General features: G+C 44.1%; 1 protein-coding gene across 1 annotated transcript; it reads left to right on the forward strand.

Annotated features, from left to right (window-relative positions):
• Positions 1-140: 140 nt before the first annotated feature.
• On the forward strand, positions 141-27,943 carry LOC141129330 (vomeronasal type-2 receptor 26-like). The gene is made up of 3 exons (XM_073617335.1): positions 141-212; positions 17,009-17,132; positions 27,051-27,943. The coding sequence occupies exons 1-3, from the start codon at positions 141-143 to the stop codon at positions 27,941-27,943; spliced, it is 1,089 nt and encodes a 362-aa protein (XP_073473436.1).

Here is a 27,943-nt window from a genome sequence, read left to right on the forward strand (position 1 = left end):
ATGTGAGAAATGTTCATTACACCGACCCAGATGAAGGCGAGATCTACTTTAATGAGAGAAGAGAAGTTGCAACCGATATTACTTTACACAGTTGGTTTTTTTTTAGCAAAAAACATCATTTCTTTAGAAAAATTTCCACTATGCAAAGCCCAGATTATGTGCCTGGACCATTTCCCAATATGAGTGAGCCATACTTCTGGAGAGACGGCAAAGTAAGAAATCACTTTATTTTCTGTTGATAATGTTTGCTGAGGAGGTTTGTAATACAGATTTATAGAGATTTTCTAAACCACTTCAGGTCCGGATGATTTTACTCCCTTCATGACCAAGCCATTTTTTGCTATTCAGCACTGCACCACTTTAACTAACAGTTGCGCGGTCATGCAACATGAAGTTTATACTTTTTTTCCCCACAAATAGAGCTTTTTTTTGGTGATATTTGATCATCACTGCGCTTTTTATTTTTTAATGTATAAATAAAATAGATCAAAAACTGTTAAAAAAACAAAATTTTTTACTTTCTGATATAATACATATCCAATAAATAAAATTAAAAAAATCTAATGTAGCACCCTCTAGTAGAGTGCTAGAGAGAATAGGTGACTTGGCTGGTTGCTAGGTCTGTTTGTTTTCATTCTGGGCTGTACAGCGTTCAACTTGCAGTAACACAATAAAATATACAGTTAAACAGTTACTACACTCACATTGACTGAACTATCCCTACATTCACACTAATGTAAAGATGAATGGTCACACTACAAACTCTTGCTTGGGCCGAACTGTTTGCCCATCCCTAGTTGTGGCATATCATTAGGTCTGACAATTGTGGGATATTATCAGGTATGACAGCTGTGAGATATTATTAGGTATGAGAGTAGTGGGATATTATTAGTTGTGACAGTTGTGAGATATTTTTAGGAGTGACAGTTGTTAACACATTGTATCCAGTGACATCATACGATTTGGCAGTTGATGGGAGATTCTGAACAGTGACTGATGTCATTGTGTCTCTCCAATATGGCAGGTGGCTTGTTGTCTTCAGTATAAAAGAAAACTTTGCTTCACTATCGGGCATACTTGATAAAGGAGGCAGGGCCTGTGAAAGGTGTTGTATACACCCCTTTACTTTCCCATGTCTGCTGTCTTGGTCCTAGGAGCCTGCAGACGCCGCTGTCTTCACATCACTTTGGTGGGTCAGGAATATTTTGCATGACAGCGGCCTGTCAGTTCACTGGCTGTGCTGCACTCAGCTCTCCTCTGTTTCAAGCTCAAGCAGAACTGCGATTATGTGAGTGTAAGTGTTAACTAATGTGCAATAAATGAATAAATGCTTTTAGTAACATGTGCATTGCAGCCACTTTAATGTTTTCTGCAAACCCAGGAGGATCTTCCCAGATCTGATAAACACTGCTGCACTGTAATTCAACCTCTGACTCACCTTTCCACCCATCCCTCCACTCATCCATCCCTCTGCTCATCCATCCCTGTGGAATATCCTGCTCTCCTGCTCTCCTGGTTAATAAGGCTACTGGATATTTTAACAAAGCCCGTTACTTCCAACTGAAATATATGGCTTTAAACTTGCAGTAACGCGCAGAACCATATGGAATTAAACTTGCAGTAATGCAATTAAACTTGCAGTAATGCACATAACTATATGGCGTTAAACTTGCAGTAACGCAATTAATTATACAGCATTAAATTTGCAGTAAAGCAATGAAATATACATCATTAAACTTTCAGTAACGCACAGAACTTTATGGCGTTAAACTTGCAGTAATTCAATGAAATAGACAGTGCTAAACTTGCAGTAACGGACAGAACTATACGGCGTTAAATTTGCAGTAACACAATGAAATATATGGCGTTAAACTTGCAGTAACACATAGAACTATACGGCATTAAACGTGCAGTAACGTAATGAAATATACGTCGCTAAACTTGCAGTAATGGACAGAACTATACGGAGTTAACCACTTGCCGACCACCTAACGACGATATACGTCAGCAGAATGGCACGGGCAGGCAGAATCACATACCTGTAGATGATCTTCCTCCCGCGGGCAGGGGGTCCGATTGAACCCCCCCGGTGCCCGAGGCGGTCGGCTTCTGTCCGGGAGCGATGAGAGGTGAGCGGGAGGCCATCCATTCGTGGCCCCCCCTTGCGATCGCTCGCGGCCAATAAGAATCTTCCTCTCCCTCTGCATAGTAAACAGAGGCAGAGGAAATTATGTCATCTCTCCTCGGCTCGGTATTTTCCGTTCCGGCGCCGAGGAGAGAAGACTTCAATATTAGTGCACAACACTACACATCACAGTAGAACATGCCAGGCACACATAACACCCCCCATCACCCCCCATCACCCCCAATCACCCCCTAATCATCCCTCCCCCCGTCACACTGACACCAAGCAGTTTTTTTTCTGATTACTGTATTGGTGTCAGTTTGTGACAGTTAGTGTGGTAGGGCAGTTAGTGGTAGCCCCCTTTAGGTCTAGGGTACCCCCCTAATAAAGTTTTAACCCCTTGATCACCCCCCATCGCCAGTGTCGCTAAGCAATCATTTTTCTGATCTCTGTATTAGCGTCACTGGTGACACTAGTTAGGGAGGTAAATATTTAGGTTCGCCATCAGCGTTTTATAGCGTCGGGACCCCCATATACTACCTAATAAAGGTTTTAACCCCTTCATTGCCCCCTAGTTAACCCTTTCACCAGTGATCACCATATAACTGTTACGGGTGACGCTGGTTAGTTAGTTTATTTTTTATAGTGTCAGGGCACCCGCCGTTTATTACCTAATAAAGGTTTAACCCCCTGATCGCCCGGCGGTGATATAACTTAGGTTTTAGGGTCAGATAGGGTCTGCGTCGCCCCAAGCAGCGTCAGGTTAGCGCCAGTACCGCTAACACCCACGCACGCAGCATACGCCTCCCTTAGTGGTATAGTATCTGAGCGGATCAATATCTGATCCGATCAGATCTATACTAGCATCCCCAGCAGTTTAGGGTTCCCAAAAACGCAGCAGGATCAGCCCAGATACCTGCTAGCACCTGCGTTTTTCCCCTCCGCCCGGCCCAGCCCAGCCCACCCAAGTGCAGTATCGATCGATCACTGTCACTTACAAAACGCATAACTGCAGCGTTCGCAGAGTCAGGCCTGATCCCTGCGATCGCTAACAGTTTTTTTGGTAGCATTTTGGTGAACTGGCAAGCACCAGCCCCAGGCAGCGTCAGGTTAGTGCCAGTAGCACTAACACCCACGCACACACCGTACACCTCCCTTAGTGGTATAGTATTTGAACGGATCAATATCTGATCCGATCAGATCTATACTAGCATCCCCAGCAGTTTAGGGTTCCCAAAAACGCAGTGTTAGCGGGATCAGCCCAGATACCTGCTAGTACCTGCGTTTTGCCCCTCTGCCCAGCCCAGCCCACCCAAGTGCAGTATTGATCGATCACTGTCACTTACAAAACACTAAATGCATAACTGCAGCGTTCGCAGAGTCAGGCCTGATCCCTGCAATCGATAACAGTTTTTTTGGTAGTGTCAAAGTAATTTTCTTGCAAAAAAAAATAATTTTTGAAAATGAAAATTGAAAAAAGAAAAATACATTTTTTTCTTGTCTTTCTTCATTTTCAAAAACAAACGAGAGCTGCAAAATACTCACCATGCCTCTCAGCAAATAGCTTGGGGTGTCTACTTTCCAAAATAGGGTCATTTGGGGGGGGTTTGTGCCACCTGGGCATTCCATGGCCTCCGAAACTGTGATAGGCAGTGAAGAGTGAAATCAAAAATGTACGCCCTTAGAAATCCTGAAGGCAGTGATTGGTTTTCGGGGCCCCGTACGCAGCTAGGCCTCCCAAAAAGTCCCACACATGTGGTATCCCCATACTCAGGAGAAGCAGCTAAATGTATTTTGGGGTGCAATTCCACATATGCCCATGGCCTGTGTGAGCAATATATCATTTAGTGACAAGTTTTTGCAAAAAAAAAAAATTGTCACATTCCCGCAACTGGTGTCAAAATATAAAATATTCCATGGACCCAACATGCCTCTCACCAAATAGCTTGGGGTGTCTACTTTCCAAAATGGGGTCATTTGGGGGGGTTGTTCCATCTGGGCATTTTATGGCCTTCAAAACTGTGATAGGTAGTGAGGAGTGAAATCAAAAATTTACGCCCTTAGAAATCCTGAAGGCAGTGATTGGTTTTCGGGGCCCCGTACGCGGCTAGGCTCCCAAAAAGTCCCACACATGTGGTATCCCCGTACTCAGGAGAAGCAGCTGAATGTAATTCGGGGTGCAATTCCACACATGCCCATGGCCTGTGTGAGCAATATATCATTTAGTGACAACTTTTTGTAATTTTTTTTTTGTCATTATTCAATCACTTGGGACAAAAAAAATTAATATTCAATGGGCTCAACATGCCTCTCAGCAATTTCCTTGGGGTGTCTACTTTCCAAAATGGGGTCATTTGGGGGGGTTGTACTGCCCTGCTATTTTAGCACCACAAGAAATGACATAGGCAGTCATAAACTAAAAGCTGTGTAAAATCCAGAAAATGTACCCTAGTTTGTAGACGCTATAACTTTTGCGCAAACCAATAAATATACGCTTATTGACATTTTTTTTTTTACCAAAGACATGTGGCCGAATACATTTTGGCCTAAACGTATGACTAAAATTGAGTTTATTGGCTTACAAAAAGTAGAAAATATCATTTTTTTTCAAAATTTTCGGTCTTTTTCCGTTTATAGCGCAAAAAATAAAAACCGCAGGTGATCAAATACCATCAAAAGAAAGCTCTATTTGTGGGAAGAAAAGGACACAAATTTCGTTTGGGTACAGCATTGCATGACTGCGCAATTAGCAGTTAAAGCGTCGCAGTGCCAAATTGTAAAAAGTGCTCTGGTCAGGAAGGGGGTAAATCCTTCCGGGGCTGAAGTGGTTAAATATGAAGTAACGCACAGAACTATATGGTGTTAAACTTGTAGTGATGCAATGAAATATACAGCATTAAACTTGCAGTAACAAACAGAATTATATGGTGTTAAACTTGCAGTAAGGCACTGAAATGTACGGCATTAAACTTGCAGTAACACAACTGAAATATGCTGCGTTAAGAGTGCACTAACGCACATAAATGTACTGCGTTAAATGGCACATAACACACTGAAATACAGTGGGGATGGAAAGTATTCAGACCCCCTTAAATTTTTCTCTCTGTTATATTGCAGCCATTTGCTAAAATCATTTAAGTTCATTTTTTTCCTCATTAATGTACACACAGCACCCCATATTGACAGAAAAACACAGAATTGTTGACCTTTTTCAGATTTATTAAAAAAGAAAAACTGAAATATCACATGGTCCTAAGTATTCAGACCCTTTGCTCAGTATTTAGTAGAAGCCCTTTTGATCTAATAAAGCCATGAGTCTTTTTGGGAAAGATGCAACAAGTTATTCACACCTGGATTTGGGGATCCTCTGCCATTCCTCCTTGCAGATCCTCTCCAGTTCTGTCAGGTTGGATGGTAAACGTTGGTGGACAGCCATTTTTAGGTCTCTCCAGAGATGCTCAATTTGGTTTAAGTCAGGGCTCTGGCTGGGCCATTCAAGAACAGTCACGGAGTTGTTGTGAAGCCACTCCTTCATTATTTTAGCTGTGTGCTTAGGGTAATTGTTTTGTTGGAAGGTAAACCTTTGGCCCAGTCTGAGGTCCTGAGCACTCTGGAGAAGGTTTTTGTCCAGGATATCCCTGTACTTGGCCGCATTCATCTTTCCCTCGATTGTAACAAGTCGTCCTGTCCCTGCAGCTGAAAAACCCCCCCACAGCATGATGCTGCCACCACCATGCTTCATTGTTGGGACTGTATTGGACAGGTGATGAGCAGTGCCTGGTTTTCTCCACACATACCGCTTAGAATTAAGGCCAAAAAGTTATATCTTGGTTTCATCAGACCAAAAAATCTTATTTCTCACCATCTTGGAGTCCTTCAGGTGTTTTTTAGCAAACTCCATGCAGGCTTTCATGTGTCTTGCAGTGAGGAGAGGCTTCAATCGGACCACTCTGCCATAAAGCCCCGACTGGTGGAGGGCTGCAGTGATGGTTGACTTTCTACAACTTTCTCCCATCTCCCGACTGCATCTCTGGAGCTCAGCCACAGTGATCTTTGGGTTCTTCTTTACCTCTCTCACCAAGGCTCTTCTCCCCCGATAGCTCAGTTTGGCCGGACGGCCAGCTGTAGGAAGGGTTATGGTTGTCCCAAATGTCTTCCATTTAAGGATTATGGAGGCCACTCTGCCCTTAGAAACCTTAAGTGCCGCAGAACTTTTTTTATAACCTTGGCCAGATCTGTGCCCTGCCACAATTCTGTCTCTGAGCTCTTCAGGCAGTTCCTTTGACCTCATAATTCTCATTTGCTCTGACATGCACTGTGAGCTGTAAGGTCTTATATAGACAGGTGTGTGGCTTTCCTAATCAAGTCCAATCAGTATAATCAAACACAGCTGGACTCAAATGAAGATGTAGAACCATCTCAAGGATGATCAGAAGAAATGGACAGCACCTGAGTTAAATATATGAGTGTCACAGCAAAGGGTCTGAATACTTAGGACCATGTGATATTTCAGTTTTTCTTTTTTAATAAATCTGCAAAAATGTCAACAATTCTGTGTTTTTCTGTTAATATGGGGTGCTGTGTGTACATTAATGAGGAAAAAAATGAACTTAAATGATTTTAGCAAATGGCTGCAATATAACAAAGAGTGAAAAATTTAAGGGGGTCTGAATACTTTCTGTCCCCACTGTATATGGCGTTAAACTTGCAGTACCGCAATAAAATATACTGTGTTAAATGGACACTACAGTCACACTGACTGAACCCTCTCTACATTCACACTAATGTAAAGATGAACTATCCCTAGATTCACACTAAACTGATATTCTTCACTGACAATAGAATCAGAATAGAACACTAACTGTCTAATAGCACTGAACAGAGCCCTGTTCTATTTCTTTCCACACCGATATCACAAATGGTCGCTATGGAAAGAATACTTTTATAGTGTGGAGTGGGATTAAGAGCAATGAGCCATGATTGGATACAGTCCTCATGACAGCATCCAATCATGGCTCTGACAGTGCTCTGTGCCCTGATTGGGCAAAGCTTTCATTGCTTCAGCCAATCAGGGCTTTCAATGCACTGTGTGGCGGTGCAGTGCATTGTGGTCATTCGGCGGGCTGAATGACCACAATGCACAATGTGGGCACAATGCAATGGTGGGCTGAACGACCATATAATTCAATTGTTAAGAGAACATCTGAATAGCCAAAATTTGGCCCGAACTCTTGCTTGGGCCGAACTGTTTGCCCATCCCTAGTTGTGGCATATTATTAGTTGTGAGAGTTGTGGGATATTATTAAGTGTGACAGTTGTGGCATATCATTAGGTGTTACAGTTGGGGGATATTATTAGGTGTGGCAGTTGTGAGATATTATTAGGTGTGACAGTTGTGAGATATTATAAGATGTGGCAGTTGGTAACACATTGTATCCAGTGACATCATTCGATATGGCAGTTGGTGGGAGATTCTGACCAGTGACTGATGTCATTGTGTCTCACCAATATGGCAGGTGGCTTGTTGTCTTCAGTATAAAAGAAAATCTTGCTTCACTATCGGGCATACTTAATAAAGGAGGCAGGGCCTGTGAAAGGAGTTGTATACGCCCGTTTACTTTTCCATGTCTGCTGTCTTGGTCCTAGGAGCCTGTAGACGCTGCTGTCTTCACATCACTTTGGCGGGTCTGGAAACTTTTGCATGACAGCGGCCTGTCAGTTCACAGCAGAATTTGCGAACAGGCAAAAAATTTGTTCGAACACGCGAACACCGTTAAAGTCTATGGGACACGAACATGAATAATCAAAAGTGCTCATTTTAAAGGCTTATATGCAAGTTATTGTCATAAAAAGGGTTTGGGGACCCGGGTCCTGCCCCAGGGGACATATATCAATGCAAAAAGAAGTTTTAAAAACTGACGTTTTTTCAGGAGCAGTGATTTTAATAATGCTTAAAGTGAAACAATAAAAGTGTAATATTCCTTTAAATTTCGTACTTGGGGGGCCCTTCAGGTCTGGTATGGATATTAAGGGGAACCCCACGCCAAAATTTAAAAAAATGGGGTAGGATCCCCCCAAAAATCCATACCAGAACCTTATCCGAGCACGAACCTGGCAGGCCGCAGGAAAAGAGGGGGGGACGAGAGAGCACCCCCCCTCATGAACCATACCAATCCACATGCCTCAACATTGGGAGGGTGCTTTGAGGTAGCCCCCCAAAGCACCTTGTCCCCATGTTGATGGGGAGAAGGGCCTCATCCCCACAACCCTTGCCCGGTGGTTGTGGGGGTCTGCAGGAAGGGGGCTTATCAGAATCTGGAAGCCCCCTTTAACAAGGGACCCCCAGATCCTGGCCCCCCTGTGTAAGTACCCCTACCATTTCACAAAAAAAAGGCGACCCAGGCTTGTTTTTGGATTCTGCTTCTGCCTACTGATTCTGCTTGATTATTCTCCCAACACTGACTCAGCTTGTGACCTGACTTCCCTGCTGTCTGCTATCTATGCCTGATCTGTCCAATTGCTTCCACCCGGTCTGTCTGACCCTGCATCTTGCTCATCAAGCCTGCTACAACTTCCAGTCCAGCAAGCCTCCATCTGGTGCCTGCTTTCTGCTGATCATCCCATTCTGTCACAAGCCAAGCATCGTGCCAGCTCATCTGCTACCTGCTGCTGACTGCTGTCACACAGGCTACTGGACTGATTACATACACTCACCCAGACGCATGATTCAAAACCCGGTCTGTCAGGGTGAATCCCAGACAGGTGACAACCCTATGAGTGAGCCTGGCAGCAGGTCTGTGTGAGTTGTCAGCACCATCTTGGCTGCTGCTCAGTCCAGTTGAAGGAAATAAGTTTGTCATCTTCTGAGGGATTTTCAGTTACTTTCTCCTCTTGAGCATCATGCCTGGGAGCTGTCTGGATCACAGGGAAAGATCCTGGATGATTGGCACCCCAAAAGTGCTTGTGCAAGGATTTTTAAAACCCCAGGCAAATCTTTATTTTGCTGCTCCCCTTTTCTCCGCCCCTGACTCCACCCCCTTTGCTCTACCCACATACGGTGGGGGTGGTGACCTGACATCACGCAGCACATGTTAACACACAAAAAAGAATGCATATCAATGTGGATAGGTTACAGCAGTACAGAGTGTGAAGAGAAGAGCTCCCAGGACTACAGATCCCAGCATGCCCGGGCTGTTATGATATTGTCAGCCATGGTCACCCCACGATGGTGCTGGAGATGAATGGAAGCAATGTTCCTGGCTGTCATGTACTGTACAGGGACGGTGAGGTTCACCTTGTCCCATTGCTAAGCAGCCTGGTCCAGCCTCATGTCCTCATTCTCCACCTTGTTCTCCTTCTGTCTGTCTCTGTCAACACAGACCACTGCCGCTGGGAACACCTAGCACAGCCGAGGAGGCATCAGAGGACTAGCAACTTGTGAGGGGCTCACCTCTGTTTACTTCCGCACCGCGCTGCAACCTGGTGGTGTAATAGGAGAAGGCGCGGAGGGTGGTTGCAGTCATAGTGTGTGAGTTCTATCATAGAACATTTCAATGACCGAACTTCCTGTAGACAATGTCCTGTACAATCAGACATAACTGAGTGTGCTGAGGAGGACATTCCCACCTCTGTCATTACACCAGTGAAGAGTTAATAATAGGGCCAGCTCTAAGTCCTCCCGGCTCTATAATATGGGAGGAGTAAGGGAGTAGACTTGCTCTCCCACAGACATCTGGCTGTCACTGAAATGTCAGGTACTGCGGCTGTGCGGGACATCACTCTGTTAGACAACCCGCTTCTACTGATCGTGCACTCGGTGTGGGTTTCACCGCACTGTTTACAGGTGGTGGCGCTCCGACTGACGTACGCTCTAGGCCGGTGCCTACCTATTGGTAGTGCCAGCCCCCGGCCAATCACTGCTTTGTAAAGCTGTTAAAAGCCGGGTCTTGTGCAGAGCAGTGAATTCAAGCAGCGATCCACTGTGCAGGCAAGTCACGTCCCCCCATTGGGTAGCACTTTAATTCTGTTTAACCCTGCAAGAATATTATTTCTTGTAATGTCAGGGGTTTTTGATCACTAAATAAACATTCCAAGATTCTTCACTATCTCAAAAAATTTACATACAGATATTGTTTTATTACAAGAGATGCTTTTAGGTCAAGAAGAGTCGGTTGGTCTGGTGGGGGGGGCTGCTAAAGGCTGTAAAGACCATACAATTGGAAGAGAATTAGAAATTACAAGAGAATTGGAAATTACTCACTGGAGTTCTCCTTAAATTTATCCCTAGGGACAAATGCATTTTTTTTTATCAACCACTTCAATACCGGGCACTTTCACCCCTTCCTTGCCCAGGACAATTTTCAGCTTTCAGTGCTGTCACACTTTGAATGACAATTGTGCGGTCATACAACACTGTACTCAAACTAAACTTTTATCATTTTCTTCCCACAAATAGAGCTTTCTTTTCGTGGTATTTGATCACCTCTACTGTTTAATTTTTTGCTAAACAAACTAAAAAAATACAGACTTAAAAAAAAAAAGTTTTTGTTTGTTTGTGTTATAAAATTATGTTTTCTTTCAAAATATTTTTTGGTTTTCAACAAGAAAAGGTAAAGAGATCACGATCCATAAAGGTAGTATAGATACATCAAACAAAGTCGGGTCCCTTGTGGGGCTACAGAACTTAACTGACAACATTTGTAATGTATATAACTCAGGTCTGTGACCATACAGGAATACCATTGTAAGTATAGACCCTATCCCTCAATGGGGATAACCCCAAACCTTAAGAAGACTGAGTGGAGGGGACAGGAGAGGATCCACCGGCACCCCAAAAGGGAACACACTGTGACCGGCCGAGTCTCCTCTAACCCCCCCAAACTCCCCCAGTAATTATAGCTATGAGTATATGGAATCATACAAGGGAGCAAATACCTTAGTTATATTCTTCCCTAGGGAAAACTTTCCCTCTGGAGACCCAACGAAATGAAACAAAAGAACTATCAATGTCTTGTAAAAGAATATACTAACAAATAAAAGAAATAGTAAAGTTGGAAGGAGGAGAGAGAAGAAAGGAAGAAAGGGAGGGGTAGACGGAAGCCCATCCACGGAAGGGGACCCCACCGCCTTAGAGATAATCCGGAGTGTTATGGTTGCACTCCTGGAATCAAGGAGATACCCATAAATTTTGCCCAAGGTTCCCAGATAGCTTCAAATTGCTCTTTGGTGTTGTTAAGGGTACTGGCGAGCTTCTCTTGGGCCATGATCCAGGAAATTTTGCGGATAGCCGCCTTGAAGGACACCTTGGGTTGTTTCCAGGCCTTGGCAATGGTGAGCTTAGCACCGAGAAAAATGAAATGAATTAGTTTACGGCAAGTTTTGGAGTTTTAGGCAAATTATCATTAAGGAGCGCCAAGGCTGGGGTTTTCGATAAAATTATGTTTTCTCCTGCACTGATGGGCACTGGTGAGTTGGCACTGATAAGGTGGCACTGATGTGCACTGATGAGTTGGCACTGATAAGGTGGCACTGATGTGCACTGATGAGTTGACACTGATAAGGTGGCACTGATGTGCACTGATGAGGTGGCACTGATGGGTACCAATAGGCAGCACTGATATGCAGTATTGATGGGCACTGATAGGTGGCACTGATGGGCACTGACGGGCGGCACTCATGGGCACTAACAGGTTGCACTGATTGGCACTGACAGATGGCACTGATGGGCACTAATAGATGGCACTGATAGGCAACAATAATGACAGTGATTACTGATGGGCACTGATTGGCATCTGTGAAGGGCACTGACAGGTGTTCCTGAGAGGCTCTGATTGGCACTTTGATGGCATTGATTGGTCCTTTGGTAGGCACTGACTGGCACTTTGGTGGGCACTCACTGGAAGCTGATGGGTACTGATTGGAAGTTGTGGTGGGCACCTCTAATGGGAGCTGCACTAATAATCAATGTGCTGATTATCAGCTCACCCCCTCTGACATGAGAGCCTCCGATCATGTGCAAACCGAGGAAAGCCGTTTACCAGCACTTCCTGGTTACACGCTGTGATCAGCTGTGATTGGTCATAGGCTCTTTACCATGATTGGAGTTGCGTGTGTTGTGTGTCAGTGGGCGCGCAATTACGGCTTATCCTGCTGGACGTCATATGATGCCCAGTTAGGATAACGCAACCATCACCCAACTGTCTTTCAGACTGCCACCATCTATGTACTCTGTCACGATAGTCCTTATTCCTAAACCTGAGAAGGATCCGGCTGAATGTGCGTCATATCGACCAATTTTTTTATTGAATATTGACTATAAAATACTAGCAAAGATCCTGGCCAAACTCCTCAATGCAGTCATTCTTAGTATAATTCATCCAGACCAAACTGGCTTTATGCCTGGAAAGTCTACCTCAATTACCATACGCAGGACGCAACTGATAGCTCAACCTAACTTGTCTGTATGTGACATCTCACATGCCTGCATCAGTGCCTAAATATTTTTTTAAAACCCTAGACATTTTACTTATGTCTTTATTTGGGATAATCATAGGCAGAAACTTAAATTCTCAACTCTACAGTGCCCTAAGGCTGATGCTGGAATGGCATTGCCTTTTTTTTTGCATATTCTCTTTTTATTAGTTATATTATCATTTATTACAATCTTACAAAATTGGTGTTTTCACCTGACATTCCAATATATTATTCTACATTAGCCCAACCACCCCTCACCCCAAACCTAAAAATAAATAAATAATTAATACATCTCATAACAACTCCTCCCACCCCTCCTCTCTCTCTCTCCCTCCCCCACCCCTATACACCAATACTCATACCTCCTCTTGCGTTCTCCTATGTATCCCCCCCCCAGGACTTCATTCTCTCCTTCCCTCCTCCTCCCCACGCTCCCCTTAACACTCCACCATTATCGTATATTCTGAAGATTTTTTTAAACTCTAACCACTTCCCCCATATATTGTTGTATGTTTCCATGGAGTCTTCGCTTCTATGTATTGTTTCTTCTATTGATCTCAACCAGTCTATCTTTACTATTCAATCCTTCATCGAGGGGGGTTCAGGAGTTCTCCATACAATTGGAATCAGACTTTTGGCTGCGTTCAAAAGGTGGGGCACTAAGGTATTCTTATATTGGGCTACTGTCTTATCTGTATCATGGAACAAATATTTCCAAGGCTCTTTCCGAACATGCTCCCCTGTTATTTGATAAATGTTGTCTATGATTTTTTCCCAATAAGGCTGGATCTTCACACAGTCCCACCATAGGTGTACAAAGGTCCCAAGGGCACCACATCCCCGCCAGCACATTGGAGGGGTCTCTGCACTGAACTTCTGTGCTCTCTGCAGGACTACATACCATCTTGCTATCAATTTATAGCACATTTCTATTGTCTTGATATCCCTGGAGATAGAACACGCTACCCTAAGAACCTTACACCTATGTTCCTCATCCCGTAGGGTACCTAGTAGGGTGGGTATTTAGGTTCTAGTTCTTCTACCGGTATTTTATATATTTTAGATATACTCTGGCCCAAGCACCACAGGGAAGAGAATAGTTTCTCTATTAAACTCATATTACCTCTTCCTCGCAGTGGTTGGGGGAGTGTCTGTAAAGTGCTGTATTTGTGCATATCTCCATCTATCAAGTGGTCTATTTGCCAATTTTTGTATTAATTCAGTGAAAGTGCATAATCTGCCAGGAATGGCATTGCCTAACTTATATTATTATTATTTGGCTGGGCAGCTTCACCATCTGAGGGACTGGTTGGAATCAGCTACGGCAGTGGTGGTTGAGGCATATTCAACCTATGTCCTTAAAATCAAACACGTGTTGATATCATTGGAGGCACCCTTGGCCACGCTGGGAGAGGGACATATACCAATACTGACATTGGTTCGTACAGTGTGGAGGGAGGCCAAGAAAATGACAAATTTTCCAGGTACTAATGAGGCGCTACCACCCCGGCACAATGCAGTGTTCACCCATTTAAAGCTATTTGGGGACTATGGATTCTGGGAGCATAGGGGAATGGTCTCTTTGGACAATATCGATGATGGAAATGTATTGGCTTATTTTGAGGGATTGCAAAGGAAATATGAGTTGCCCCAATCCCCCTTTTATAGGTATCTATAATTTAGACGTGTGGTACATACTCCATTTGGTACCCATGACACTGACTCCTCTGACTAACCACTAATAGGAGTGCTTTGATCTCAGGGCCCTAGGAGACTTATCTCTACTCTGTATCTCCATTTACTCTCTGCCACGACTAGCGGAGCACCACTGGATGTGCGTACCAAGTGGCAACAACTTGTCCCCGATTTATCTGATGAGGATTGGAAGGAGGTATGCTCCGCCCATTTATTTGTATCTCTGGCAGTCAACAACAAATGAATCCATCTTTATATGCTACATGCAATGCACCATGTACCTACCTCCGCTTGCACTAGGTTCACTTGTCCACGTGTGGATTTCACACATGTTATGTGGCTCTGTCCGGTTATAGAGAGATACTGGTATCAGGTGACGGAGATATTGTCTGCATTCTTATCAATTCCTGTTCCATGTACACCACTGGTATGTTTTTTGGGGGTTCTGGATGAGGAGCAATGGCCAAGACATGTTAGGACCGTGCTACTGGAAACACTGTTTATGGCTCATAAAGCTGTAGCACTTTAGTGGATCCAGCCCATACCTCCATCTATACATAAATGGCTCAGGTTAGTGAATCAAGTATTACCCTATGAAAAATGTATTTTTGAGCACAGGGGCTGCCCAGCTAAGTATAATAAAGTGTGGGATGCTCGGTGTTCTTCACCCTTACTATAATCAGCGTTTGACAATGCCACTGAAGGATTTGGGAAATGGTTATTACTGTTTTTGTGCCTCTTTGATGTTTTTTATAACATGTATATTGGGATTGATATACTGAGAAATGCAGTATACTTGTACAGACATAGAAATGTTTTTTTATTATTGCTCTGTAGATGGACCTTACTGTTTTCTACGCTCATGTTGCGCACATTTGATTACAGTCATTGTCATGTATCTTTTTCAATAAAAAGAGTTAAAAAAAATATATCACCAAAAGAAAGCTCTATTTGCATGGAAAAAAAAAATGATAAAAATGCCATCTGGGTACATGACATGCCGCATGACTGCGCAATTGTCGTTAAAGTGCGACAGTGATGAAAGCTTAAAATTGGCCTAAAATAAAGGTCCTATTAACCCCTTACAGGCATATTAACATACCTATACATTGCCCTTTAAGACGTGGCATTGTGGGTGTGCGAGCTCCGTGAGTGTGACCGCGGGTCCCGCGGACTCGATGTCAGCGGGGATTCCCGCGATCGCCTCACAGAGAGAAAGAATGGGGAAATGCTGATGTAAATAAGCATTTCCCCATTCTGCCTAGTGACAGGACACTGATCACAGCTCCCTGTAATCGGGAATGGTGATCAGTGTCATGTCACACACAGCCCCTCCCCCCCACAGTTAGAATCACTCCCTAGGACACACTTAACCCCTGCAGAGCCCCCTAGTGGTCAACCCCTTCACTGGCAGTCACATTTACACAGTAATCAGTGCATTTTTAATCGCACTTATCGCTATATAAATGTGAATGGTCCCAAAATAGCACCAAAAGTGTCCGATCTGTCCGCCATAATGTCGCAGTCACGATAAAAATTGCCGATTACCGCCATTACTAGTAAAAAAAAGATTATTAATAAAAATGCCATAAAACTATCCCCTGTTTTGTAGACGCTATAACTTTTGCGCAAACCAACCAATAAACGCTTATTGCGATTTTTTTTTTTACCAAAAATATGTAGAAGAATATGTATTGGCCTAAACTGAAGAAAAAAAATGTTTTTTTATATATTTTTTGGGGATATTTATTATAGCAAATGTAAACAATATTGCTTTTTTTTTCAAAATTGTCGCTCTTTTTCTGTTTACAGCGCAAGTAATAAAAACCGCAGAGGTGATCAAATACCATCAAAAGAAAGCTCTACTTGTGGGGAAAAAAGGACGTCAATTTTGTTTGTGATCCACGTTGCACAACCGCGCAATTGTCAGTTAAAATGATGCAGCGCCGAATCGCAAAAAACGCTCTGGTCTTTGGCCAGCCAAATGGTCCGGGGCTGAAGTGGTTAACACGCAATAGAAAACAATAAACACCCCAAATGAATGAAAACCCCAAATACAGACCCCCGAATGGATCTAACACCTGAGGAATTCACAGTGAACTCATGGTAGAGGCAATGCTGGGACAAGGACATCCGGCGCCCGGGGCAAAGATGCCAAAATGTGCCCCCACCCCATTCATGATGTGCAGATTTACAGGATCCTATGTCTAGCAGTCACTTGCTTGTCAGAATCTCTGTGCAGCTCCTGATCTGTCAGTCAGGTCTTGCATTGACCTGGAAGTGCTTCCTTTAATATTGAGCAAATGCTTTTGTTGTCTCTTTAAATGTAAAAAAAAATGTGCTATTTACAACAATTTGTGAGGGTAGATGTACACCAGGTGCAGTAGGACTGTGTTGGGCGGAGGAGAGAGAACACAGCCCACACCACCTCCCGGCATTCTCCTCCTCTCCACACCCAGCACTTGACTGACAGGAGTAGTGATGTCACTGTCACTACTTCTGTCAGCCTTGTAACAGAAGGAAGGCGTCCCAATCTGTACAGTAAACCATTTCACCCAGGGCAGCCACCCCTCCCCCCACTCCTTGCCCTGGCCCTGGGTAGAGGCAAACATGAACCTCATTTGTATTTGTAGCACCTAGTTTGTATAGCCCCATGAGATATGATGGAAAAAGAATAATAATAATAATAATAATAATAATATGATCTGATTTCAGATTCTGGTAGCTCGATGCTCAGAACTCTGTTTACCTGGAAGCAGAAAAAAGTCTGACTCTTCAATTCATAAATGCTGCCATGAGTGCGTCCCATGTCCAGAAGGAGAGATCTCCAACATTTCCGGTAGAGTTTGTATTTATTAGTAAGTTATTGTTGGACTGGACAGAAGGTACCGCTGTGGTTAAAGTGTGTGTCAGGATATAAGACATATGAAGTACATCTCTGCAATGTGTGCACATTTCACCATGTTTATCCTTCTAATGACCCTGAAAGTATACCTGTTGATCCTGCCAGAAATGCAGTCAGCTCATAATTCCTGTTGTGAGCTGACACAAGCAGGATTTGTTTTGTACTGAAATCGCAAGAAATGGTGTCAGCTCTGCCCAGCTCTATTTTGCTACTACTATATACACATTATATTTAACGTTGATCTCTCATAGCCCTACAACTCTGCATGAATCAGTTCCTAAAATCTACAGCAACAGAATCATGTTTTCCCCTAAAGTTCCACATTTATCATAAACAAGTCATCGTTGAGCTCCAGTCAGTGACTTTGTTAGGTTAAGGTGCTGTCATTGGTCTTCCTCAGGCAGGAGGAAGCATTTCCTCAGTCTCCTCCCCCAAATGATCAAACTGCAACATTGTAACTTTATAACTTGAGCTCTTAATTTCATCCTCTATAACATTAATAACATTAATGAAACTTTCACTTTACATTTGTTGTAAACCCTTTAATATACCCAGTGAAGTGACTGGCCTCGGGGGATACACAGAGATAAAACAAAATCACCGAACATAAGTTGTACCTGTTTATCAGAAGCATTCTCTTCTCTACTTTCTTTTTAAAGTCCAGATTTTAAACAGGATCTCCCAGGCCTGGGAGTGGAGAGCTGAAGTTACACTCTGCAGAGTTCAGTGAGGAGGGCTCTGAGAGCTGATTGGAGGGAAAGGGACACACCCCCTTCCCACAGCTCACAGGAACAGAGCTGAGACTTTCAATCACAGGCTGTGTGCTGGAGGTCCCTCTCCTGTCACCTTTTATCTTTCAGTGTCAGAAAAACTTGTCAAAAGGGACTCCTGCAGATAGAAAGGAGACAGCAGATAGAAATGACACTTAGTGCTCTGGAGTGAGACACACGCTATAGAGGGATATGCTTTGTTCATATTTCTTGTCTGAGGTTTACAACCACTTTAACACTCATACTCCATGAATCTGGCAATTTAAAAAAAAATACTAAATAAACAATGTGATGGACTCGGCACCAAACATTACAGAGAAATCAATAAAGCTTATTTTACAACAGCAGCTGCCCCTTTAAATGATAAAATATCACCTTAAACAAAACTAATCGTGTAAAGTTATGGTGCTACCTAGACAACAGTGACACGAGACAATACACAAATACATCAATAACAATATGTTTTCAGTCCTTCAAAGATTCTTCCAATCACCGTGCTCCAGAAAAAGGAATGTTCCTTTGTAAGCTCCCTCAGATGTTCTCCACCACAGAGAGGGAAACATTTCACACTCACCAGACACAAGTGGCCATGGAGGACCTCATTCACTTCTCATATGGATTTCAATGGTACCTCCTCTTCTCTCTTATCACAAGATTAGTGCATACCGCATATACCAAACATTCCAAAGATCTCCCTCCACTCCATAGAAAAGCTCCGGATGATGTAAACCTTGTAAAATGCATTGAGGCTGCGCAGTCGCCACGCCTGACATTAAAAATGGAAATTGAAATTGTAATACCGCGCTGTCCCCTTTAAATAAACAGTAGCTAGCATAGCAGACAGACAGTTGCAAAAATGAAAAATAAAAATAGAAGTGCATACCACATATACCAAACATTCCAAAGATTTCCCTCCACTCCATAGAAAAGCTCCGGATGATGTAATCCTTTACAAATTTGAGTACAACCTTAAACTAGCAAAAGCTAATTACCATACCTTAGGGAACAAAGTTGGAGCCCTATTGGCCCACCAGGTTAAAGCTCATTGCTCCAAACATAAAATTGCATCATTATACCACCCGGCAATTAAACAACTCCACACTAATCCACAAGATATAGCAAATGCATTTAGCAACTACTACTCCTCTCTCTATAACCTAAATAACGACCCAACTACACCTCAACCTACAGACTCAGCTGTCCAAAAATGTCTATCTTCCATTGACCTACCTTCTATCACATCAGACCAAATGAACTTCCTCTCCCAACCCTTTACCAACCAGAAAATCCTTAAAACCATCAAAAATCTCTCTCTCCATAAATCTCCAGGAGACAACGGTTATATCGATGAATTCTACAAACAATTTGCTGAGCTTGTCTCACCCCTACTTACCGACCTCTTCAACTCTGCTGCCACCTTTGTTTGTTAATGATTGTTGACCACAATCTTCTCGCTCGTATACCATACGTCATACGATGCACGTTCATTCACCACACCTGTACGACTACCCACCACGGTCTGTGGGTACACCAGCCCTGAGTTTTTTAGTAAATTACCTGTCTCTGTGCTGCAGGTTACTCGGGCTCACTTACTACTTACATGAGGAGGGGGCCATCATCAGGTTCATTCACGCGCAGTGGTCTTGACATTTCTGTTCATGTTTTCATACTTAGGTAGGCACAGAGGGGTGTTGTTGTTCTCATGTCTGATTGTCTGTCATTTCTCTAGTTTGTGTTCTCAGGTTGGGCTGTATTGGCATCCATACCGTTATCAACCATGCTTGCTCTCACTTTCATCAGTCCTGCCCGTTTTTAGGGCTAATTGTTTGGTGCAGATGTTGTTTCGCCACTGGGCTCATCCTTGGGTCGGAAGCAGTCGTCAATCTTCTTTCAGTTGACATCCTGTTGCTTAGAGGCCCTGGTTACCGCCCAGGGATTTATAGTCTCAGGGTGTGTGCTGAGCCACATCCCCTTGTCGGTCCTCAAGTGGTAGGTTGGGCAAATGTCGTCATGATTCTGGATTCCACTCTCGGCTCTGATCTCTTGTCTAGGATGTTGCCTGGAGAACTGCTCAGGGACGTTAGTCCAGTCATCTTTTCTATTCCAGGTAGGGGGGCTTCGGTCACTTTGGGTATGACTGTATCATGCCATGGGACTTATTTCCCCCGGATGGAGTCTGGCCCTCCTTCCTCGGTTCAGGATTCAGTCTCGGTTGTCAGGTCACAGGCTGAAGCACGACATGATCGTATCAGGTGGGACCAGTGTTCTGTGTCTGGCATGGTTTCTCCATTTCTTGACGATGCTTATTACCATAGCGCATGAGCCTTATCCGCCTACTTCTTCACACCCATCAGGTATCTAGCATTTCACAATCCTGCCAGCTGTCTTTTTGCACTCACCCTCTCACTTCCCCAGTCCAAATATGGGTAGGCCGAGGGTTGGGGGCATTTCACTGAGCTACTTCGCTGGTGTCCGTTTCAAGCATTTCGATCTTCTCGGCCATCATTTTGCAGGGGCTCCTCGGGCCAGCCCTTGCTCCCTTTCCCCCACGTATCCTCTCATTCTCAAGCAGTTTCATTCTCAGGTCTGGGTTGTCTTGGGCATCAAGCTCAATCCAATCTTTCATGGGACGGTCAGTTGGGTTCTGGGCAGCTTTGCAGGTTCTATGGGGGGTTCCTTCTCATCACCAAGTCAGGAGTCGTGGGTTTCACCTACCACAGCAGATACATACTGTTGCCATCCGGGCACACGCTACTCCACTTGATGGATTGTTACCTTCCCTTCTTCACCTAAAGTTATGTCTTTTTGCCCTCTTTTCAGGCATACTCACCAGCTAGGCCATGGTACACCTCAGGCCTTGGTTCTTAGGATTATTGCATTTCCCACTCGAAGACTCTGACTACAAATATATTTTATTATATTTTCCTTTAAGCCTAGTACACACAGGCCAAATGTAGGATGACATAGGCCAGTCCAATAAAAAACGTCCGGCAGAGGGGCGTGTCCTGGCTGCCGAGTGACATGACTGCTTGACTCCCAGCTCCTCAGCTTCCCAGGGTGACAGACGTGGCTCACAGCCCCTCAGCTTGCCGATTTCCCCTCTGCTAGTGAGGGGAAGACTCCTGGATGAAATCAGAATATGACCCAAAGGAAAATACAGATACAGGGTCTCCACTGCCTAACGGACTTCTTCATGAAGCCGCAGCACATGGCCAGCCAAGGTGGTGCCACGGAAAGCAGCCAATCACCCTCTCCACAGCCTCTCTACAGTGACCCTTTGGCAGACCCAGGGTTTGACATGGAGGAATCAGCACAGGAGACCACCTTCTCCCCCTCATCTGAGCGAGGTAAGAGGGCTGCTGTATCCCCAGCATCTTCCCCTACTAAGCTACCCTCTGCTAAAAAGCAGTTCTGGGCCCCTCTCCCTGCACTCCCTGGCCATAAGGAGAATTCCCCTGACACATTATCTGCCTTCCCTGCAGATGTCCCAGCCACTGAGGCAACCTTTAAAGCCATGCTGCTATCCCTCCAGATGGGGCTACGCACTGAACTTAGATCCTCAATTAACCATTTATCTACCAGAGCAGCTGTTCTGGAGGAAAAACCGCTTCAGGTGAAACAACAAATATCATGGTGGCAGCTCACAATTAGGTGGTTGATGTGAACGAGGGACAGGCCGAGACAATCTACAAGCTCCAACTAAAAGTGGCAGATTTGGAGGATAGATCAACAATAATATAACATTTTGGGGGATCCTGGAAACGGTCAAAAATCAAGAGCTTATTCCATATCTGAAACTGCTATTCCTCGAATTGCTGCCAGATCTATCACCTAGAGATCTCCTCGTGGACCACGCCCACAGAATACCAAAACCAGCTTATGTCCCTGACACAGTGCCCAGGGATGTCCTGACCCGTGTCCATTATTATCATATAAAGCCGCCAGGAATGCTCGCACACTTCCTTCTCCATATGCAGGAGTGTCACTCTATCAGGGCCTCCCAGCAGCCACTGTGCAAAGAAGGAGGGAATTTTCCCCTGTCACTAAGGTCCTACAAGATAACAAAATGACTTACAAATGGGGCTTCCCAAACAAGTTACTAGTTACTCATCAAAGTCAACAAGTGGCTATTACTTCTCAAAAAGAGGGTTTCAAGCAGCTCACAACTGGGGTCTTGTCCCTACCCCCTCCTCAAATGATGCCCGCTACAACATACCGCAGAAACCACATCAACACTGGAAACCTCCTGATCACAAAACCCAAAGATCATCTCCGCCCTAGATTTTAATCTAAGTCTACAGTTGGGCTTACTTCCATAGGAGACTCACACTGCTTAACCAGTTACCGACTGCCGCACGCCAGTATACGTCGGCTCAATGGCAGCGGTGGGCAAATGGGCGTACCTGTACGTCCGCTTTAAGAGCCGGGGATAGCAGGCGTACGCACACCTCCGTGTATAGCATGACCATGCCCGCGGGACTGGTGGACTCGATGTCTGCCGGTCTCCTGGTGACCGTGGCACGGAGCCTCAGAATGGAGAAGTGCCTATGTTAACAAGGCATTTCCCCATTCTGGCTTCTGTCATGACAGAGATCACTGCTCTCTGTCATTGAGAGCAGTGATTGCTGACATGTGACTTGAAGCCCATCCCCCCACAGTTAGAATCACTCCTAGGACACTTTTAACCCCTTCATTGCCCCCTAGTGGTTTACCCCATTAACTGCCAGTGTCACTTACACAGTAATCAATGCATTTTTATAGCACTGATCGCTGTATAAATGCCAATGGTCCTAAAATAGTGTCAAACATGTCTGATGTGTTCGCCATAATGTCGCAGTCCTGATAAAAATTGAAGATCACCGCCATTACTAATAAAAAAAAATAATAATAAAAATGCAATAAATCTATCCCTATTTTGTAGACGCTATAACTTTTGCGCAAACCAATTAATATATGCTTATTGCGATTTTTTTATCAAAAATATGTAGAACACATATCGGCCTAAACTGAGGAAAAAAAATTTTTTTATATATTTTCCGGGGATATTTATTATAGCAAAAGTAAAAAATAATGTGTTTTTTTTCAAAATTGTCACTCTTTTTTGTTTAAAGTGCAAAAAATCAAAACCGCAGAGGTGATCAAATACCACCAAAAGAAAGCTCTATTTGTGGGAGAAATTATGTCAATTTTGTTTGGGTGCAATGTTGCACGACCGCGCAATTGTCAGTTAAAGCATCGCAGTGGCGAATCGCAAAAAGTGCTCTGGTCAGGAAGGGGGTAAAATCTTCCTTGCATGAAATGGTTAAGGTCACCCTGGAAGCCTGGCCTTCCCAGACCTGTTATTTATCATTGCCTGAATTACTAATTTAGAACATATACTTCAGTGTGTTACACTCTGTTTTTTCTAGGATAGTGAAGCGTTCAAGTCTTATTGATTTTGTCTTTGGTATCTTACGTGGATATTCATTCCTTGGTGCCCTTAAGGCTCCCTCTCTGGGCCTGGTGAGCAACGCCCATATCCAATCACAATGCCACTCAATATCACTAATATAAATGTAAAGGGACTTAATAGTCCCTTCAAATGCTCTAGACCAGTGTTTCTCAACTCCAGTCCTCAAGGCGCCCCAACAGGTCATGTTTTCAGGCTTCCCATTATTTTGCACAGGTGATTTGATCAGTTTCACTGCCTTAGTAATTACCACAGCCGTTTCATCTTAGGGAAATCCTGAAAACATGACCTGTTGGTGCGCCTTGAGGACTGGAGTTGAGAAACACTGCTCTAGACTATGGAGGGAAGCAATCTCACAAAAATCTGACATACTGTATTATGTGTGCAAGAGACACATTTTGCCCACGCTAAAGCTTCCACCTGCCAACACAGACTCTTTCCCCATCCATTCTTTACCAATGCACCTAAAAAGACCAGAGGAGTTATGATTGATATTCGTAGTTCAGTAACATTCCAGCTTCACCACTAATGCCGCGTACACATGAGCGGACTTTTCGACCTGACTGGTCAAACGGACCAAGTCCCGCGGACAATTAGACCGTGTGTGGGCTTCATCGGGCCTGCAGCAAATTTTTTCGGTCGGAAATCTGACAGACTTTAGATTTGGAACATGTTTCAAATCTTTACGTCGGAATTCCACCGGACCCAGTTCCTATCGAAAAGTCTGCTCGTCTGTATGCTAGTCCGACGGATGAAAACTGACGCTAGGGCAGCTTTTGGCTACTGGCTATCAACTACCTTATTTTAGTCTGGTCGTACGTCATCACATACGAACCTGTCGGACTTTGGTGTGATCGTGTGTAGGCAAGTCCGTTTGTTCAGAAAGTCCGTCGGAAGTCCGACGAAAGTCCGTCGGATAGACCGTCGGACCAGTCCGGTCGAAAAGTCGCCCGTGTGTACGCTGCATTAGACATTGACCCAATGGGTAGATATTCAATTGTATCGGCCTCTATGAATAACTCCCCTCTAGTGATAGCTAACATCTATGCTCCCAATACTAAGCACAGACATTTCTTTTAAACCGTCATGGTCAAACTGCAACCATTCCCCAAAGGACAATTAATCTTATGTGGGGACTTCAATGATGTTCCCTGATACGTCCTTGGACTATTCCAGTCTCCTCCGGAAGAGATACACAGCCCTCTCCTCCCTTATCCTGTCTGAAGCCTTTTACGACCCATTTCATTGCTTACACGGCCCAGAGAGGGACTATACATTCTATTCTGCAGCTAAAAAGTCCTATTCCAGGATTGACCTCTTCCTGGTACATAAAACTGTTCTCCATCCCAAGGGCTACCATAGGCCTAATCACTTGGTCAGACCATGCACCTGTAACCATCACACTTGAATACGGTCCTAAGACTCCTCGAAGATCTACTTGGCGCATGAACGCTGCCAATCTTTCTAAACCAGAGTACCAGGAACAGATCAAGAAAGAATTAGAATCATTCTTTGCTCTCAATCTAGGAACTGCCTCTAGTGAAGTAATCTTTGGGAATGCACACAAAGCCTATATTAGAGGCTTCTTCCTTAAGCTGGGTGCCCATGAGAAGAGCAAACGTTCAGAGCAAATTAACTCCTTCCTACAACAAATTAGACAATTTGAACTGATTAATAAACAAAATCCTGATTATTCCCACACATGAGCTCTACATAAATTAAGAGAGGATCTCCTTACTTACCTATACTCAACATTTGACTATCATATCAAGAGACTCCACCTCATTTGGTATGCCCACAGCAACAAACCGGGAGCGCTACTAGCCCTTGCCTGTCACTGGAAAAACAGTCCCCCCCCCCAGCAACCAACATTTCCTGTCTATACTTACTCAGAATTCCCACATGAAATTTATGTATGCTAAAGCTCACTTTTCCCTACCAAATTTTTTAGCTCACTGGGCCCCCTGACTACAAGACCCGAGATGCAAGGTTATTATCACATGAAGCTAATATTAACTCTCACTTATACATCTCTTGACCTCACTCCCAGCAAAGACTTCTCTGTGCTTACTGGCCTTTGACAATAAAGCTCATCAATGGATTTCGGGGATGTATTCGGTCTTTTCCTCCCAAACGATTATATCGTCTCATATTGCACCTTGCATTGGGGGAGAACGAAGCTGAACACCTAACATTTGGAGGGACTATCATCCCTCTAGCCCTCAACTTGTAAATGATTTGTTATTTATGCCTAAGGTGCCCACTTTCCAACATCAGTTGGGCAACACAGTCTATGTTATTACTAGAGTTTAAGTTTTGTTACCAACCTTACTTATGCTTCACCTGATCTGCCCTCTCCAGGGCAGCCCAGTGTTGGGGTGGCTTATATCACCCTGCTTACTCCCAGTTATAGCGAAGTATATATCTATCATTCTATTTATTGTTACCTAAGCTATGTACCTAACTTTAACATCTCACTTATACAATGTATATCTACTCTCACTTGGAACTCCTCTAAAAAAAAAAAAACAAGTCAATAAAACTCAAGTTAAAAAAAAAATGACAGACATTCAGGCCATGTGTAAGGCAGCCAGTCCAACAGAAGCCAGGTGCCGATCAGCCCCAAATTGGCCTCCGATCAATGTTCTCAGCCAATGGCTGAGAGTGCTGATTGGAGTGATCTGGTGTGGACTGTCCCCCTGTCAGAACACAAAAGCTCATTCGGGGAGATCGCTGTACTAACAGATTTTTTTTCATTCAACCCAGCAGGTTGAATGAACATTTTTTTCAATGTACTAGGCTTAAAGGGGTTGTAAAGTCTCAAGGTTTTTCACCCTTATGAATTCTATGTACTAAGATGAAAAACCTTCTGTGATGCAGCTGCCCCCAAGAGCCCCCTTTTACTTACCTGAACCTGATCATTCCAGCTTTGCGGACAAGCCTAGCAGCTCCAGTCGTTGTCTCGGGTCCTCATTGGATAGATTGATAGCAGCAGGAGCCAATGGCTCCTGCTGCTGTCAATCATATGCAGTGACACAGCCGGCGGCAGAGCCGAGTCCTGCTGTCTGTGTCAATGGATGCAGTAGCAGGACTCGGGAGCGTGCCCACACGGGTAACCCCTGGGAGAGCGGGTCTCCGTGGGGGCACTCGCCAAGGAGGAGGAGCCAGGAGCGCAGACAGGGACCCTAGAAAAGGATGTTCGGGGCCACTCTGTACAAAACCCTTGCACAGTGCAGGTAAGTATAACATGTTTGTTATTTAAAAAAAAATAAAATACAAACCTTTACAAATACTTTAAAGTGTAAGTAAACCACCTATCGTTTTCAGCCAAGGAAGCTGCCATCTTTTCCTTTGTTTAATCTACAACTGCCATGATGCTGCACATGTTATCAGTTATGACACCAGCCATTGGATGGTTTGACAGTTTGGTTGAGAGCACAACCAATGGGAGTGTTACATTTCCGGCACGTGCCGTTAATGAAACTGTTTTATGGATGGGTTTACTTCTGCTTTAGGTCTCCCCCAATGCACTAATGGAAATCGTATTGCTAGCTGTGAGACAACACAAGACAATTTATTGCTTCAGAAGCTCTGACCCCGAAGCTCATTGTGTTTGTATTGTTCTTCCTGCAGACAGTGAAAACTGCATGAAATGTCCTGATGATGAATGGCCAAATGAGATGAAGGATCGGTGTGTTCCAAGAGTGGTGGAATTTCTCTCCTACATTGATGATCCCATTGTTGCAGTATTTTCAGCTGTCTCCATCCTCTGTTGTCTTCTGACTGGTTTAATATTGGTGATATTTATACATTACCAGGACACCCCCATTATTAAAGCTAATAACCGGGACCTGAGTTATCTTCTCCTGGTCTCCATCATGCTGAGCTTCCTCTGTGTATTCTTGTTCCTCGGCCATCCAGTAGATGTGACCTGCATGCTGCGTGTAACCTCTTTTGGTGTCATCTTCTCAGTTGCCGTCTCTTCTCTACTTGCCAAAAGTATCATGGTGTGTATTGCTTTTAAAGCCACAAAACCTGGGAGTATCTGGAGGAAATGGATGGGAGCCAAACTGCCCAATTCAATCATTTGTTTCTTCTCACTGGTTCAAGTCATAATCTGTGTCACTTGGTTGTCTATTACTCCCCCCTTCCAGGATCAGGACACTCACTCTTATTCAGGGAGGATCATCATTCAGTGTAATGAAGGGTCAGTTATCGGCTTCTACTCTGTCCTGGGATATATGGGGCTTCTGGCAGCTGTGAGTTTCATTATCGCTTTTTTAGCCAGGACATTACCGGACAGTTTTAATGAGGCCAAGTACATCACCTTCAGCATGCTGGTGTTCTGCAGTGTCTGGATTGCCATGATCCCGGCCTATCTGAGCACCAGAGGGAAATACATGGTGGCTGTGAATGTTTTTGCTATAATAGCATCAAGTTCTGGACTTCTTGGCTGTATATTTTTCCCAAAATGTTTTATAATTCTGCTCAGACCTGACCTGAATATAAAAGCAGCTATTCACTAA

Source organism: Aquarana catesbeiana, linkage group LG01 (assembly GCF_042186555.1).
Source record: "Aquarana catesbeiana isolate 2022-GZ linkage group LG01, ASM4218655v1, whole genome shotgun sequence".
Classification (NCBI taxonomy): Eukaryota; Metazoa; Chordata; class Amphibia; order Anura; family Ranidae; genus Aquarana; species Aquarana catesbeiana.